The following is an 18,110-nucleotide window of genomic DNA, read 5'->3' as shown; positions in this document are numbered from 1 at the left end:
TTCGTCGTAATTGTTTCAAAATCATTGAAAATGATATTTTTGTTTACCAATAAATCGTTGTAAAAAATCAATTACAATGATATATATAATTGCAAAAGGTTACTAAATTACCAAAATGAGTCATTATTTTTTCCAGCAATTTTATGTTATTGTTACCATTATGTATTTCCAACAGCTAAATGTCGCTAAAAAAAATTATTTATGGTGATAACATATCGTTGAAAATAAGATTAATTGACAACAAAAAGTATTTCCAACGAATTTTACTCGTTGGAAAAAAGTTTTTCAAAAAAAAAAAAAAATTTTGCACAAAAACAGTATAGATAAAAAAAATATAATACATATCCAAATTATATGATCTTGATCAAAAAACATATTGCACAAGTGGGAAGCACAAAACCAAACTTATAAACGATTTAAAAACTAATAACAAGTGTTACCAAGGTATGCAAATTGCACTGCTCTGATAAAATTCAACAAAACCTAATGATAAAATTCAACTCATCCTTCAAACCATTATGATAAAAATTCAATAGAACCATTATTTTCACCTCTTCAAACTTCTCAAAATTCTGAGTATCTAACTCATCATTGACATCAGGAATAAAAGTTGCTTCCATATGATATAATCTATCTCATTGTGATTCTTTAAACCATGGGTGTGCCTAATATGAGTAGACACATCTCAGTTATACTTTTAGAAAAAAATAGACTACCCATAAAACAACAAATTCGAAGCAACTAGTAAAAGTCTCAACTTTTAGTTTCAATTAACTGTACATTCATTAAACCAGTCAATGGTGCTCTTACAATAATGTTTTTGGACACATGTGATGGCAGGTACCCATCCTATTAGAAGTCATCCCCACAAGATACACATGTACTAGCATATACACATGCACATACACATACAAAGGGCAAGTTTTTCACAAGTTTATGATCATGGATCCACAAGATACACATGTAATAAGTCTATATTATCTTGATCATGTTCCAGTAAACAAGTAGATAAAAATCTGCACATGCTCTCATATACAAGAATAATTATCTAGATATATCCAACTGGTTATGTATTAATTAGCTTACCATTTTATGGCAACGTTCTTCAAGCGTCTCAAGAAATCCAACAATACACCGATCAGCATTTTCCACCTACTCATTGCGATGCATTTTAACGGTTTGAATATAAAATAACGATGCAGAAACATACATCCATAAAAATTGAGTAGTGAAAAAGAATAGCAAAAATTAGTTGCAACCCTAACTATTTTGGAATGCACTGCCCAAAGTCATCGACCACATATAAACGTTTCAGCAAAAACAAAACACAACAATCAATAAGCAAAAAGTTAGGGTGAAAATTTGATAAGAACAAATTTACTATGTCAACAATAATGCATAAGAGATAATTATTGCCCAACCAAGGCAGGAGATAAGCAGGCACCAATGTACTCTAACATGTAGTAATGTTCCAAAAAGATAATTATTGCCTAGCCAACTAAAGCACAAAAAGAATATTGCACAAAATTTTTTTAACATTTATTTAAAAAATTAGCTATCATTTGCAGCTAAAAAATTGCACATATGTAAACCATCTCTGTCTCTATCTCTGTTTCTGTCTCTCTCTCTCTCACACACACACAAACACATTATTAGCGGTCAATCAGCAAGCATTTTTCTTGAATAGATATTCGGGAAAAAAAATGATAGAGTAGAACTCTCTATATAGGACATTAATTGGCTTGAACTCTAGCATTGCATTGGTTTCATTTATCACTTGAACGATAAGATAGCCACTAACTTGGAAGACTCGCATCAGACTAATATGTCTTCACTCTTGTAACCAGAAGATGGTGAAAAATGACAATCTTAGCTTGATCATGAAGATGAACCATATTAATTCAGGTGGAAGCAAATAAATAGTTAACCAGTCCTACCAATATATATATCAAGGTGATATCTTAAACCAAGAGACCATGTGACATTTGTTTCCATAAATGCATGTCTTTGTCCAACTAGATTAAAAATGAAATCAACGAAGTATATATTCTAATTTTTTACTCTCATGCAATTCCAGGATGTGAAGTATAAGGCATCAGTGAAAGGTGTAAAAATATTTCAGTTCCATACACAAGGTCTCTAAAAATGAGGCATGAGACAATGCATGATTGGTATCTATAGCTACTTAATATGTTTTAATATATTTACGAAAATGGATAGTTTATGATAATTTGGATGAAACGGTCATGGATTTGTGTTGCAAGACGATGTGGAATTTCCCCACCTCACAGTCAAAGAAACACTAACTTATGCTGCTCTGCTCTACTCCATCTTTCAAGTACATTAACTAGAGAACAGAAGAAAGAAAGGGCCATGAATGTTATCAGTGAGCTAGGCCTTGAAATGTGTGATCATAAACAATTTTGGTTCAAATGTGGCCGATTTGTTATTAGGATAATATAGGCTTATTACTTCTTATCACTCATTTATTATTCCAATACTTGACATGAAAGTATATAATTTTAATTAACATAAAATATTAATATTTAATTCTTTATAATGATAATAAATTTCACAATAAATAATAAAATGTTTACAAGAAAATAGAAATTTACTTGATACTTACGAGGGGTTGTTTTGTTAAGGATCCGGAATCTCACGTGCGAGTCGTCTCTGGTGAGTGGGAGTTTTGGGAACGCAGTTAGGGTTTAGCGCGAGCCCTTTGGAGCGCCTTCTCTCCGCCAATTTTCCGGACCTACTGACAGAACAAAGACTCACGCCCACATTGTGACTCGGATCAGAGAGAGTGATTGAAAGAGATGGGGAAGAAGGCGAAGAGCTCCAGAAAGGGGAAGAAGGCATGGAGGGCAAACATAAGCACGGAAGATATCGAACACTTCTTCGAGAAGTCCACCAAAGATGCTCTCTCTGGTGGCTCTCTCTCCTCCGCCCCCTCCGACTCCCTCTTTGTTCTTGACAGATCCAAAGGTACTCTCTCGTCTCACGTCTCTCTTCTTTTTACCGGCCTCTCCACACCCCTCTTCAACTTCTCCATCTTAGCTTAGCTCTTTTACCTTTGTCTATACATGCTTTTACTTGTTCTCACTCCGATTCTGAAGGCTTCGAATGTTAGGTTTTTTCTTTTTTTAGGGTCGGTGATTTATGATTTGTGCACTTCTCTATGATTTGGATATCAATTGCAACGTGATTGATTTGGAATCTGCAATTCTCAAGGAACGTCTAATATGAGTAATGTTGTCAAATTATTTATCCCGTTTGGTTTTTTATTTTTTCGTTGGTGGGTGAGAAGGATTTGTAGCATCTTGATAAGTGCCCAATAATCTGATGCTCATGTCTGCTACCTTCGAATTTGACGCCGTTTTGGCTTTGATTTTGGGGCCTGGCTGCTATCGACGTCTCGTTGCACTTGCTGACAAGGAATTAGTCGGCCACTAATTCTTACCGGCTGATTAAATTTCTGGCAAAGTGAAAGAGTTGTGAAGAAAATTTCTGATGGGGAGTAACTTATCAAAAATAAAATAAAAATCTGATGGGAAGTAAATCACTTGGCTTCGTGGTGGGATAAGCATCGTGTTTAGTTGATGGAAAATGTGTATTTGTTTGTTGAAACTATGAACTAATTCCGGCTAATGTCCATGGAAGCCTTTTCCTTTCAAAGAAAGTGATTTGAAGTTCTGTATCTTTTTTCTGATCAGATCTAGCTGTGAGGCGGAAGATTGAAAAACATAGGGAAAAAGTACTCCGCTGTGACAGCCTGCTAGAGAAGAACCCTTTTGTTCAGCCAGTTCCATCATCAACACTGAAGAAAACAAAGAGAATGCACAAGGAGGTTTCAAAAGCAAATGATGCAACTGAAGATTGTCCCAAGGTCTACAATATACATAATCAGTAGAGAGGCTAATCCGTTTGAGTTTTTGGAACTTGTTTTCTTATCGCTTTTTGTTTACCTTTTCTGTTGATGACGTCTCTCAGGGTGATTCTACCACAGCTTCTGGCATGGACGACATATGGGATGAGAAAGGTTTCTTCTACAATAAACTGATGCATTAATGCTTTCACTGGTCTGTTATCCTGATATTACATGCATCACAGAGGTTTTTTTTGACACTCTTGCAGGTGAAGGCAACGGCGATGCCATAAAGGTAAAATATTATTGTGTATACTTGAATTCGAAATATTGATGAAACTGTTGTATGTCTCGTGTCCTCCCCTGTGTAATTATATCTCAATTCTGAGCTAGGGTATAAGAAAGTTAATTCTGATTCTGAGCTTTAGAGATTGATGCAAGGTGTATCCCTTGTTCCTTTGCACAGCCATAAAATCTCAAGAGTCAATTCTCTTTATGATTTCTTACTACTGAAGTGCATACTAAAGATGTTGCATTGATTGGTCTTTAATGGTCCTAGTTAATAATATGAGTGTTTACCCCCTATTCTTGTCAGAGATTGAAGCCTTCAATTATTCCAGCAGTAGAAGTTGAGCCTCCAGGTTGCTCATTCAATCCCTCAGTAGAAAGTCATCAGGTAATTCTGTGATACGTAATGCATATTTTTCCTCTGCATGGGAGCTCTACGTTGCATACATTTTGATATCTTCTTTTGGCAAGTCAGGAGGTGCTGGCTCATGCTGTTGCAGAAGAAATGCAGAAGGTCTATCAAAAAGAGTTGGGCCCTCAGCCAGTTCCATTAACTGTGCCTGGGGAAGTCATCGATGAAGAAGATGTTAGTCTCTTTTCCTTCATTTATTTATCTTCTACTAGGAATCCTCTTTTGCTTTAAGGGTAGCGGCATTAGGGGTTTTTGCACCCATCCCATGTACTTGGGCACTGTGGCTGTTGGTTTATGCGCAATTTATCCATGAAAAAAATTCTCTGCTAGAGATCCTTTTCATGAAATATGTAATATTGCCATTGAATTGTATAACTAAAGTGGGACCCTATAATAACCAGTTATTTTTTAGATGTATTTTATTGAGGCAGATAAGGGAAGTGATGATGATGAGACTAATTTGGAAACTTCGGGTGAAAATGAGGAGTCTGCCCTGGATAAAAGGTTAGTTTGTTGTGGCAATCATCGGTTTTCATTTTTTTATTCTTAATTTATAATTTGGGCTCAAGGTTCTACTGGGTGACTGCAAATCCATCAAGTTGAATAAAAATTTGTTCTTTAGTATCTTGATGGTGTCATTTTCATTATATAGGTGGGCTTGTGCTGGCATGTTTCATAAAGTTCTTGTCACGTCTATTGTTATCAGAATGAATTTCTGGCTTCCATATCTGGCCATGCCCCTTATTATGATCTGAATATGATTAAAACTAAATATGAGTTCATATTGCAGGTCAAGTAGAACAAAGAGGTTGACACGAGTTGTGTTGAATAGGAGAGCTAGACAAAAAGAAAAGCTGAGAAAGGAAGCAGAAGCTAGAAGGGTGGATGAAATATCTAAAGAAATTGACTGGTAAGATGATACTTTGATTCTGCAATCAAATACCTCTGTGCAGAATATATTCTAACCATTGCTTGGTCCTCCTGATGACAGTTTACCAGATATCATTCACGAAATAGCCAAGGAGGACGAGGATAAGCAGAAAAGACACCTCCGGCGAGTTGTAGCCAAACAAGAAAGACTAAAGTCATGTCCACCACGCTTGGGGAGGCACAAGTATAATCTCTGTTTATGATTTTATGATATATGATAACTAACTATGGTATTAGGTGCAACGATAGAGTTATATAGAAGTGAAGGGAATGCTAATTACCTCTTTTTCCCTTGAAAACTATCAGTCCTCTACTTTTTGGTTGGAGCTGGAAACTTCACTTTAACTACTAATATTGTGTGCATCTTGTAGTTTTTTTTCTCTTCTGCCCGCTGGGGTGGGGGGGCCCTTGTTTCAATCTCTACAGATGGTCTAGGCACCACATGTTAATGAAAAGAAAAATTCTATTCCTAAGCCTCATACACCACACACCAACCTTTTTATGATTTCTTTAATTTTATTCTCTTACTAAATGTGTGGTATATGGATTATGAGTAGAATAATTCAATTATTTTAAGAATAATAAAACCAAAAAAAACTTTAAAAAAATTTAAAAAAAATAAAAAAATTTTGGTGTGTGGTGTATGGGCTTATGAATAGCAATGCTCTTTCAGCAGCAATAACTGGTTAATCTTCGTTTCAGATATGAGCCCGCCCCAGTTCAAGTGCTACTATCTGAAGAAATAACTGGATCACTCCGCAAGTTGAAGGTTTAATGAAAATTTCCCCTTTCTTTCCAAAGCTTTCCTAGTTATTGTTGAACTTGCAATTGTTATGGTTTTGATGGATGCTAGAGAGCATTCCTGATCCCTATTTTGTATTTAGGGTTGTTGCACCCTTGTGAAGGACCGGTATAAGAGCCTAGAGAAAAGAGGATTGGTTATCCCAACAGTCAAAAGCAGGTGATCAGTTAATTATACGTTTTCATTCTCTATCGTTCACAATTAACTTCATTTATCCCCTGAACAAATATTGTTATATTGCTATCGATAGAATGATTGGATGCACGTTCATCATGAAGCTTTGACTATTTTCCGTTATAAATGAATGTTGCTTACATCTCGTCTTTACTCTGTATTGTCATGGCTCATGGATGTGGACTTGAACAGGAAGTAGAGTGGTTTGCCGTTGAACGGACAGATTTCACGGGAAGGGTTATCTTTATAAACAAAGTGATTGACGGCGGACAGTGGTGGACTCAGCTACGCATGATGAAGTTTGTTGTTTTCGGTGTTTACTAACTTCTTCGTTGTTTTGTGGTTTGTTCTTTTCCACACTTTACTGGTAAAATATTTGCGGTTCTATTTAGTTTTCGGTAGGTACTATTTTAATGGAAAACATTACTTTAAGCCTGCATTTCTATAAAGCAAGCATCGAGGGTTTTACAAAGATCCGTAAGAGCAGAGAAAGGAGGGAGCGTCTAGGATTCTTGAAAATTTGACATTTGAAGATGACGTGTGAGGGATTTATTTTTTATGAAGATCACAAGAGCACACATAGTGGGTACAATAATGATAAAGAACACACAAAAGAAAGATCAAATAATTGTACTTTGGAGAGAAACACACGAGCAGTTAATTAAACTTTCAAATGTCCATTTTTCGAGAAAGCTCATTTTCTCATACTTTTCATTTCTACTTACATAGGAATGAATACTGAACTTTTTGTGATTTGGAGGAAAATTATTGTCATTTTAGGTAATCTTTTACATTGTTTGCGATAAAAAAAAAAAAAAAAAAGATCTATAACAGTAGATCGAAATGTTTAAACGTTTTCCTTGAAAGAATTTTGTTTAGAAAATCAGTAAGAATTTTCAGTCTCCAAGTAGTAGTTTAAATAATTCGTTGAAATAATCGTCTCCCATCTAAAAACCCTCTCTTTCTGTGTCTTCATGCACCCTCACTTCGCTTTCGGCAGTGTGGTATATATATGCCCATTTCTTCGTAATTAGCAACTCTTCCTCGTGTTTGTGTTCGTGTGTATATATATAAGTTGCTGTATTTCTATGGTGTGACTCCGAATATGCATTCCTTTCTTCTATTACGAAAAGCAGATCAGTATGCAGCACAATATATATAGTTGAATGGATTGTTATACATTTTTGAAGTTTTTTGTAGACTGAAAATTCCCATTACAAAGTCCATGCCTGATTCAAACTGGAGCTCTTATTCTTCTGTGGATAAATCCGAGTCCTTGCCCGCCAAAGATGTTGCTAGGCCTGGTTTGCCTTGTAAAATGTCCGTCCTAAAAATGAAGTTAACCTAGACAACTCAAACATAGAAATTGCCACTTTGCATAAATCCAGCACCTTTTTCTATAGCTGTCCGCTCAAAGCCTCAAACATCTCAGTGCTCTTCCATTAAACCTTAGATAAGATTGCCAACCCACTGAACACAGTACCCTCGGCAAGAAAACCAATCCACACGTACTTTTCCACCGCCCCCTTTTCAGTAATGGAAAATGATGGGGGTACTCCAAAATCCAAATGTTAAATGTGTCTCTTCATTATTTTATTTGATTAATGATTAAGAAGTAATTGTTAGTAAATTAGTTAATTTTTTTAATAATCAAGAATGTTTAAAAATGTTTTTAAAACAAAAAATGCAATTACACTGGGCATGCTGATTCATCTTCGCATTCTCCGATCAGTATTAAATATGAGTCTGGCGGCAGCCGGCTCACTTTGACCGCTAATTGCTATTGTAATCTTCTTCTTTTTTTTTTTTAAAAAAAATATATATATTAATTTAAATATTTTTAAAAAATAAAAAAATTATCAATACACTTAAAATTATTTTTTTAATTATTAAATAAAAAAAAATTCTCGAGCGATCAAATAAAACGGTAAGAATTGGAGAGTAAGGTTATTTTTTCTATTAAATATATTCTTTTCAAAAAACGATTTACACGTAATATTTTTTATTATATTTTATATAATTATAATTTAAATGAGAGATATTTCCATCTCACTATTTCACAATGGGTGGTGCTACACCCTCGCTGGGGGCTCCTATTGGGAGCTCCTGCTGGGGGCGGTAGTATTATTTAATATATATTTTGTTTAAATAACTTTTTATATAGATTTTTTAATATTTTAAAAAAATAAAATAAATTTAAAATATTATTAAGAAAATATTTTCTTAATAAAAAAGTAAAAAAAATATATTAAAAAATACTTTCTTAATCGCAAAGTAAAATAAAAAAATTATAAGAAATATTTTTTTTTATAATTTTTTATTTTACTTCATGATTAAGAAAGTATTTTTTAATAATATTATGATTTTTTTTTTAAAATATTTAAAATGATCATACTACAACCCCCGTTGGGTTTAATATGTACTTTTCTATGTGTAATTTTTTAATTTATTTTTTATATAGATTTTTTTTACACTTTTAAATATTTTTAAAAAATAAAATAAATTTAAAATATCATTAAAAAACACTTCCTTAATAAAAAAATTAAAAAAAATCATTAAATATTAATTTTTATTCTACTTCGTAATTAAAAAAATATTTTTAAATAATATTATAATTTTTATTTTATTTTATTTATTAAAATATTTAAAATTATTAAAAATATCTATATAAAAAAAAATTAAAAAAAACACATATCACCGATCCGGGGCATGTAGCATTTTCCTTTCACAATTGTAAAAATATGTCAGACGAAAATCATCACTCCGGCCAGACTCCTAACGCCGAAACGCGTGCAATCCATATCACCGATCCGGGCCTCGTCCCTAGAAACAGGGAAACCAGGGGTTGTACGAGTCGACTCAGAGCGAGTAAATGATCAAAAGTTGATGGAGAGCTCAGAGCGGCAGCAGAGTCAAATTCGGATGCCGCTAGCCCAGGTCGTCTCAGACTGCGCGAAGCGATGATCCCAGGACGCGCTCAAGGAGGCCAGGGCCGGTGATAGCGCTATGCAGTGGCTATGGTGTGTCCAAAGACCCGAAGAAAGGTCTACCTCGACTTCTTATCTCTTGTTTCTGTTTGTTAGTTTTTATTAAATTCTTGCAGCTGTTGCTCAATGCAATTTGAATCCTATGCAACACGCATTATTCTCTCTATTTTGTTTCCTTTTTTATTTTATGTTCCTGGGTTTCTAATCATAATTATTACATTCACTTCGTTGGCTTGCTAAATTATTAATACTGTGCTTTACTCTCAATTTAGACTCTTGTGTGGTTGTTGTCGAGGAAACTAAGTAAATGAAAAGAAAATTGACATTTTGAATACCATCTAGCATGTTTGGTTGTTTTTTCAGAAAAAGTCTTCAGTTATTTCAAGTTATGTGGTTGTGTCAAGCTCATAGGAATTAGTAGTTGTTTGTTATATTAGTTCTTATTTTACTCTTTTATTTTATTTATTTTTATCAAACCATGTGCTATGGCTTAAATGCCTAGTCAGTCCTATTTTCGATGGAGTATTTGACAATTGAATCCAGCTTTTTCCAATTATTTTGGTATTTGTAATGGTGCCAAAAGGAGTAAGGCCTGATTCCAAGAAGTTCAAGAAAAAGGTTAGGCTAGTGGCTAGAGGCTTTACTCATACATACGGGATAGATTATGAGGACCTTTGCCCTGGTAGCCAAGATGAAGTTTGTTCATCTCCAGCTCTCTATTCCTACAAATTGAGTTGTTCATCTCCAGATGAAGTTTCAACTTGTGCTTTTGAAACAACCTTGTATTAATTAAGAACAGTATAAGTCAGATTCAACAATCTCTTGAATACAACGAGAAAATTCATCAACCAAAATGTTAATAAGTGATAATTGAAGAGCAGATTTTGCTATGGAATGAGCTGGAGTGAGCTGCCTTGTTTGCCTCCTTTGCATCTTCAATAACTTGGCCAAATCTACTAAAGTTTTTACAAGGATCATTTCAGGCATTCACCACCAGCAAACAATCTCCCTCAATCGGAACACCACGAAATCCCAGTTCAAAGCAGAACATCATAGCTTCCAGAGCACCTATAACTTCTGCAACAACTAGTTCTATACAGAGAATCAATGTTTTTTCCAAGGTAGCCTGGGTTTTACCTTCACTATCTCTCATAATGACACCAACACCAATCTTATTGTTCTCCTTATTAATTGCCATGGCCCACACCCCAGTTCACTTTAAAGACACCAATAACAGGAGCTGAACATCTGCATTGAACATGCCAAACGTTTTCACATAATTAGGAACATTTATATTCCATAAAACTTTCCACACATCGGTAACATTCCTTTGATTTGATGTCTGTGCCTTATATCGATCGGATATAGACTTCTGTAGATAGTAGGCACTTCAACTGTGAAAATGCCATTAGAAAATGCTATCCAAAGTCTTTTATCTTCACTGTTGATTACACTGAGAGGCTTTGGATAGACTAGCTTAACTTCATCTGCAGTAAAAACATATTGCACAATTGACATATTCCACCACCCTGTATTCTGATCAATTAGGTCTGCCACATAAGAATTTTTAGATAAGCCACATGCTGGAGAGTATATCAAACCAGAGGTACAATCCTGAGCCCATCTGTCCTTCCAAGCTTTCACCCGTTTACCATTTTCAATTCTCCATGAGAGACCCTCCTTAAGTAATCATAGGGCAGAGTGAAGGCTTCTCCAAGCATAGGAAGGGCTTGATCCCAATTGTGCATTCAATAATTGGTCATGAGGATAGTTTTTAGTCTTGAATATCTGCCCTACAATAGAATCAAATTGCTGCAGTAACCTACATTGCTTAGCTAAAAGAGATTTATTAAAGCACTCGATGTCCTGAAAACCAAGTCCACCTGACCACTTTGACTTCCCCATATGATCCCAACTAATCCAGTGCACTCCATTATTTTTCTTCCGAGAACTCCACCAGAACTGTCTGATAAGCTTGTTGATTCCCCTGCACATGAACTTTGGATAAAGAAAAATGCTTATATTATAAGCTGGTATAGCCTGCAGAACAACTTGATCAACATCTCTTTGCCAGCTTGTGATAAAAATCGGGTACTCCAATTATGAATTCTGTCCCACACTCAACTTTTGATACTTTGAAAAGACTGTATCCTAGACTTTCCAATGAAAGGAGGTATTCCCATATATTTATCAAAACTCCTAGTAATTGTTACACTAGTAGTAGCAAGCAAAATATCTTTAATATCTGCCCTTGTGTTACAGTGAAAAATACAGAAGATTTATCTATATTCAACTTCTGACCAAAGGCCTGTTCATAAATATAAAGCAAGTAATGAATCCTTGGCCATTATAGAATCTACTATATATAACAGAAGGCTAGCATCTACAAAGAAGAAGGGGGGATTCATTGTGATGATGCCATTGGCTATAGGTAAATCCAAAAATAAGGCCTTGCTGTTCTACCTTTGACAATAGGCAACTTATGGATTCCTCACAAATGAAGATAAAGAGGTAAGGTGGCAATAGATCGCTTTGTTTTATATCCCTTGTGAGAACAACCTAACCATGAGGCTCACCATTTATGAGAAGGAAAGTGATAGGGATATGAAGGGATCCCACACTGATGTGGCATAATGCCACATCAGCTTTTATTTTTATTTTTAATTTTTTCTTCTGAACTCTCAGCAGAGTCCCTCTGCTGCTCCCCCTTCACCTCTCTCTCCTCCATTTCCCTTCCCTTTCCAGACTCGCAGGAACAGCAGTTTCGTCGCCCACAACTCATCACCGACAACTGTCATCGATGACGGAACTCACTCTTCCCCCGCTTCCCATCCCTCTGCCTCTCTCTCTCTCTCTCTCTCTCTCCTCCCTTTCCCTTCCCCCATTTCCCTTCCCAGCCCTCACCAATAGCAGTTCTGCAAACCGACTGCTCGATAATATACCCGAGAATCCGTTATTTTGTAAGAGAAGAGCAGTTAGGTGGGTAAGGTTGTTAATTGAGAATAGGATTGGACCCGTGACGAGAGATTGAGGCGAGTCAATCAAGTTAAGCGAGTCAAGCTGAGTGGGAACTCACTGGATAGCTCGTTGTTTTAGAGGTAAAGGCTGCGGATGAGGGTGAGATTGGAGAAATTGGAGGGATCTCACAGGAGAGGCTGTTCGAGTGAAGACTGAGCACCAAATCTTCCTTGTTTTGGTTGATGAAAGCAAGGAGGGCTTGCCTGTCCTGGGTCGCTCCGATTTGAATGTTCCACCGAGTAGTAGAAGCAAAATGAACCACAATACTAGGAGTGACAATATGTGACACAATCCGTTAACTTAATATGAACACGACATGATAATAGCGAGTTTGAGTTTAGTCTTAACGAGTTCAGATCAAAACGGATAAATCCGTTAAGACACGATTGCTTAACGGGTTGATAACGGGTCAACCTGTTTTGATCCGTTCTGACCCATTAAAAAAGTTAATATTATAATTATATCCTTATATCTAAAAATAAAATTGTTAGAGATTTTAATTTCGATATTTTTATTGTTTGGATTGTAATTTTATATTTGTAGTTAATTTTATATTTTTTATAAATATTATGATTTTAACATTTATATAAAATTATATTAAACTTAATCAAGTCAAATGGATTAATTTCGGGTCTGTTAAACCCATTTACATAAACGAGTTGAAATGGATCTGGTCGTATTAATTTATTTTGTAGTATTCACTAACGGATTGTATTCGTATTGACCCATATAGTATAATATACATATCTTAAGGTAATATGAATACGATCTGTTAACACGATCTGACACTCTACACAATACCAAAGACCCTGAGTCAAAAACCACATCCATTAGGCAATTCCTGAACGAAAAAACAAACAATGAAAACAAATGGAATTAAGATTTTGTTTTTGTTCTTTACTTTCCTGTGCTGGTTCCGAATGGATGTCTGTATTGGAGATTTCGAGCAAACCCAAAAACGGTTTTAATATGAAAAGCCATGTGAGAGAGACAGAGAGTAGGGAAGGTCTAGTTTGTACAGTTTAATGAGATGTGATGTTTTATTAAAAATTAAATAAAATATTATTAAAATATTATTTTTTAATATTATTTTTATTTTAAAATTAAAAAAAATTAAATTATTTATTAAAAAAATTATAATAATTATATAAAATGAGATTAGATAAAATAATTTAATTTTAAATAACCAATCCAATCTAAAAAAAGGAGAGAAAGCAGCTCTGCTAAGTTTCTGAGAAGAAAAAAAAAAGCTGATACTGTGTGGGATCCCAGCGTGCCCGTAGCTGACATATGTAACTCCTATACATTTCAATTCCGTCTATTTTATTACTTCTATATTTACGTGGGTTTCAGTTTTTACATGATAGTTGTTTAATTTTCGTCCTATCAATCCATTGCTAAAGTTCTTGCAGGAAATTTTTGTCAGTTTTATTGACATTTGATGTCAATAAAAAATATAATAACATAAAAAAATACAAACAAAAAGTAATTTTTTCTTTCTCAAAAACCATAATCTACTTTATATGACATGGATAGGATCTTAACCGAACAAAAGACATGTTACGTTTGTACGATCTTTACCGTAAAATAATAAAAATTATTTGCCTACAAATTATATTATAAACCGAAATTACTTGCTTGTTTCGACAGAGAAGCGTCGTCCACGTGTATATATATGGTCTGTCGAGCAAGAGCAATCAATCTTTTGTTGCACGGCCCATTTCTCTTTTCGAATTCTCAAATACGGACTGAAAATCACAAAACATGACCTGTCGTTTCAGCCAATATGAAACTGTCATTCGAACAAATCCTAGAAACGAAAAATAAACGGCATGCTGCAGATCTGCCCACTGTCACATAATCTAAGGAGAAGCTCACAAAGCCCATTGTTCCAAGCCCATATACCAGTCGCTAAAGGAGAAAGCCCAAAAAGCCCATTTTTCCGAGCATCATAGCCTTCTGCTTAGGTTGCTGTTTGAACTTTGATGACCTGCCGCTCCTGCTGTTCCGAAAGACCAAACGCTACTCCGTGACCGGAAATTGGAAAAGCTGATCTTTTAGGAGAAGATCTCACTTCGCATCATGCGCACTTTCGCAGCCCAGCTCACTTCTGTAAACTGCCTCTTTTCCGTCTTCATCCTCTTTCTACTCTGCCTTTTTAAAGTCTCTTTATGCATTTACATTTCTAATATACATTTAAAATTCCTTCCTATTGGATTTTTCGTTTTTTCTTTTCATTTCGTTTAGCTTGCATTTATCGAATTCCTTATGCTTACATGTTATCTTTATACATGCTTATATATATATATAATATATTGCGGGTGTGGTTTTTTTGTGCAGTATTTATGTAAAACTAAACCTAGATGGAATGTGCAATCTCGCAATTTCTCGTCATTCAATGGAAAAGGTCGCTTCCTTCTCTTTGTCCAATCGACCATTTCTCTGCTTATGGTAATGCCCATAATTGTTCATTTTGATGATTCTCGATAGATTGGAATTCATACAGATAAGTTTAGTAAAGAAGCCTGCTACTTGGTACTTGAGACCCAGACAAATTTTTTGACAATTTCTTGAAGCCACCTTTTAGAAAGTATTTTGATTAAAAAAAAACTTATAAAAAAAGGTATTTTGACATTAGATAGTGCAGAAAGAGATACTAATTATTGGATTGCCCTATAGTACTTATTTACTCGTCAACTGCACTCTGTTCATCACTGGTAAAGGGAAAAAAAATAAAGAGCACATCTGATCATTGGGATCTTCTAGTTGCAGATGAGCTCTTCATTGAGCAGGATGCTGAAAGAAAGATAGGGTGGTTATTGAAGCTAATCTTTGCCGGGACTGCATCTGCTGTTGCTTACCAGTTCTTTCCCTACCTGGGTCTGTGAATGGGTTTGCTAAAAGATATCGAAAAAGCTTAAATTGAAAAAATTACTGCCGTTTTGCAGTTCTTGCCTGAAGATTATGTTAATTCACATTTCAGGAGATAATTTGATGCAACAGTCTGTGTCACTTTTGCATGTCAAGGATCCACTGTTTAAGAGAATGGGAGCATCTAGATTAGCTCGGTTTGCAATAGATGGTAACTTTGATATCAACATTATTTAAAGGATTCTTAGGAAGCTCTACCTGTCATTCAGTTATTTCCAAAGTCCTTGACTTCTTTTAAGCAGTAATGTGTTGGTGTTACTGCTACATCTCATAAGTTATGCTCTTATTTCTCATGAATCTTTTTTTACTTTTGGTTCTTTTGCTAGAGAAGGTTTGTGATCGAGTTTTCAAAAGAAGAGCATGATGCTGATAAAAGTGCGGTCTTGTCTTGATCCAAAGACTAGAAACTTAGATTTGTTGGTTCCAGGGTGTAATTGTCCAGTTTGCCCATTTTTTTGTACCCTGAACTTAAAAAGTAAAACAATCAATGATCTTCTATTAGTTGAGCTACAGTGAGTTGAAATGATCGGTAAATTACTCCTGTCTTCTGGGCATCAAAATTGCAATGATTTTTTTTTATTTACTATTAACCACTATTTACAGTGGTTACTAGGGAATTCCATCATTCTGTTCAACAAACTGCCTCATGATTGAGCCACATGGTATTTTAATCAATTATTTATTTTCTTCACAACAGTCCCAAACTCTGGTTTTCATGACTTTGTTTAATGATTTCATCTAGGATTTCAATCTTATCCTATGATAGGGGCACATAATACTTATGGCTAGAGGGTGACATCTGATAAATTTTTACTGCCTTTTGTCTCATATATAACCATGTATTTCTTTCAAATTCTAGATGAAAGGAGAATGAAAATAGTAGAGCTAGGTGGGGCTCAAGAACTCTTAAATATGTTGGGGGCCGCTAAAGATGACCGCACACGGAAGGAAGCTTTGAAGGCCCTTGCTGTACTCTCACACTCAGGTCATGCTTTATGCTAGCAGTGAATGCTTTACGTACCTATGGGTACAAAAAAAAACCTATGGGTATATTTGTTCTTCCTTACCATGTGAAACTTTGTTTCCTAATGTTTGTATTGTCATACAGGGGAGATGTTGTTCATAGTGATAAATTGTGCATGTGTGTGCGTGTACACTCAAAACTGGAATCTATAAGAACATTTCCAATATGTTGTAAGGCCATAAGGGGCTTACAACATTTGGCTTACTGAAATTCAGGCTTTTCTTTCCAATGTGGAATGGGAGTGACCATTCGAATTAGGAAATAGATGTTTATGCCCCCAATGTGGAATGCCAATCCTCATACCTGTTGGAAGAAAAATCCTTAGTACACTACCTTGCCTCCGACATTGGTGGAACAAAATTCCTTGGAGTCAGCTTTAAAAGGGTGAATGGAATTAAAATTCCTGTTCCTTAACCTCCAATTTCAAGTCTATTTTTTATTCTCATTTCTTTCCATCCATGCCAACAAACATGCTGAGCTTTAAAATCACTAGATGCATGAGCAAAATACCCGTGCATTCACATTTTGTTTCGAAATCATTATGATTATGAGAAACGGGTGCTCATTAGAAAGGCTACGAACCTTACAATGGGCTATAGCTTTGTCAGACTTGATTCTGATCAAGGTAGTGTATGGGATGCATCTAAATCCGCACATGGAATCACAATCTGTAGGCACAAACGACATCACAAAAGTTAGCACTTGAATCCCGACTTGCTGCTTCACATGCAGTCAAGTCGGTCATCAGTTCGAAGGGGGTTCGGTGGGAGGATCCCCGTGAAAAGAGTGTGTAATATTCATTAATATTGGTAACAGTGTATAGGAAAGAAGTTGAATTTTGGGAAAATCCGATGTGTAATGCAAATATGAAGTAAGGGTGAGACGCTTTACTGTCACAAGATTAGCTCTGGGATGCCCCTTAATTCATATCTTTATCTCATATTTTCTTCATCTCTTTTAACCTAGAAAAACTGTTATTTTCTTTTTCCTTTCTAGGTTGCTCAATTTACTTTCTAATTTTTCAGATGAAGCTGTTAAAGCTTTGCACCATGCTGGAGCAGTCTCAATTATTAGGTGTACCCCTGATTCCTTGGAGGATGCAGAAGTTGAGAAATACAAGTCGAGCATGCTAAAGAGATTCCAAGATCTGAGATATGATGTTTCATCTTAAGATGTGGTTAGAATACCAGCCTTTGACTGAAAGCTTCAAACTCAAATCGCAAGTTAAAAAAAAGGATGTTTACATGTGCAGGGATCACTCTTTTCTTTTTCGTTTTTTCTTTTGGTAGAGATGGGAAGAATGGTTTTTTTCTCTGGAATATTCGTTCCTTCTATAGGTTTAAAGAGAGATAAACCTATTTGTACTATTAATTTTACTTTAAAATATGCAAATATTCCAGAAGGAAACACTTTTGGAGAAACCAGCAATGAGTTGTAACTGTCTTGCAATGACGGCTCCGGAGTTTGGAGCATGGAAGCTGACTTGTAAGCATATTATAACATGTAACAATTAGGTGCGTACACCGCATCACCGATGGACATTACATAGAGGAGAGAGCTCACAGCGAAAGAACCTCTCATATTCAGCGTTACAGCGCTCCAAGCCTCTCTCTATGAATTTTTTTTTTTTTTTTTAAATGAAGAGGGACCCCTAATTTTATTGATAATCCTATCTT

At 35.3% G+C, this 18,110-nt stretch overlaps 2 protein-coding genes across 4 annotated transcripts; both read left to right on the top strand.

The window, feature by feature from the left end:
- Positions 1 to 2,647: 2,647 nt before the first annotated feature.
- LOC109004760 (ribosome biogenesis protein NOP53) lies at positions 2,648 to 6,946 on the top strand. Its single transcript, XM_018983435.2, has 12 exons — positions 2,648 to 2,988; positions 3,717 to 3,889; positions 3,994 to 4,042; positions 4,138 to 4,163; positions 4,464 to 4,544; positions 4,632 to 4,742; positions 4,981 to 5,072; positions 5,359 to 5,478; positions 5,560 to 5,682; positions 6,201 to 6,267; positions 6,383 to 6,459; positions 6,667 to 6,946. Exons 1-12 carry the CDS (start codon positions 2,820 to 2,822, stop codon positions 6,671 to 6,673), a joined length of 1,095 nt encoding a protein of 364 aa, XP_018838980.1. The 5' UTR covers positions 2,648 to 2,819; the 3' UTR covers positions 6,674 to 6,946.
- Positions 6,947 to 14,447: 7,501 nt separating this feature from the next.
- Positions 14,448 to 17,858, top strand: LOC109004759. Of its 3 annotated transcripts, none has more exons than XM_035683252.1 (6): positions 14,448 to 14,591; positions 14,820 to 14,930; positions 15,252 to 15,359; positions 15,463 to 15,561; positions 16,270 to 16,395; positions 17,460 to 17,858. In XM_035683252.1, exons 2-6 carry the CDS (start codon positions 14,843 to 14,845, stop codon positions 17,603 to 17,605), a joined length of 567 nt encoding a protein of 188 aa, XP_035539145.1. In that variant the 5' UTR covers positions 14,448 to 14,591; positions 14,820 to 14,842; the 3' UTR covers positions 17,606 to 17,858. The 3 variants fall into 3 exon arrangements, with proteins under 3 accessions (XP_035539145.1, XP_018838979.1, XP_018838978.1); XM_018983434.2 differs by having other exon boundaries at positions 15,246 to 15,359; XM_018983433.2 differs by having other exon boundaries at positions 14,449 to 14,591; positions 14,820 to 14,886.
- The last annotated feature ends 252 nt before the right edge of the window (positions 17,859 to 18,110 follow it).

The sequence above is a fragment of the Juglans regia genome, chromosome 12 (assembly GCF_001411555.2).
Source record: "Juglans regia cultivar Chandler chromosome 12, Walnut 2.0, whole genome shotgun sequence".
Lineage (NCBI taxonomy): Eukaryota > Viridiplantae > Streptophyta > Magnoliopsida > Fagales > Juglandaceae > Juglans > Juglans regia.
Note: the sequence above shows the minus strand (reverse complement) of the source record. Positions and strands in the feature narration are given on the sequence as shown.

Coding starts and splice junctions, on each gene's coding strand:
- LOC109004760 (XM_018983435.2), top strand. CDS start 2,820: ATGGGGAAGAAGGCGAAGAGCTCCAGAAAGGGGAAGAAGGCATGGAGG. Junction 4,545..4,631: donor CCTCAGTAGAAAGTCATCAG/GTAATTCTGTGA, acceptor TTGGCAAGTCAG/GAGGTGCTGGCTCATGCTGT. Junction 4,743..4,980: donor AAGTCATCGATGAAGAAGAT/GTTAGTCTCTTT, acceptor GTTATTTTTTAG/ATGTATTTTATTGAGGCAGA.
- LOC109004759 (XM_018983433.2), top strand. CDS start 14,562: ATGCGCACTTTCGCAGCCCAGCTCACTTCT. Junction 14,592..14,819: donor TCGCAGCCCAGCTCACTTCT/GTAAACTGCCTC, acceptor TTTTTTGTGCAG/TATTTATGTAAAACTAAACC. Junction 15,562..16,269: donor AGCTCGGTTTGCAATAGATG/GTAACTTTGATA, acceptor TTCAAATTCTAG/ATGAAAGGAGAATGAAAATA.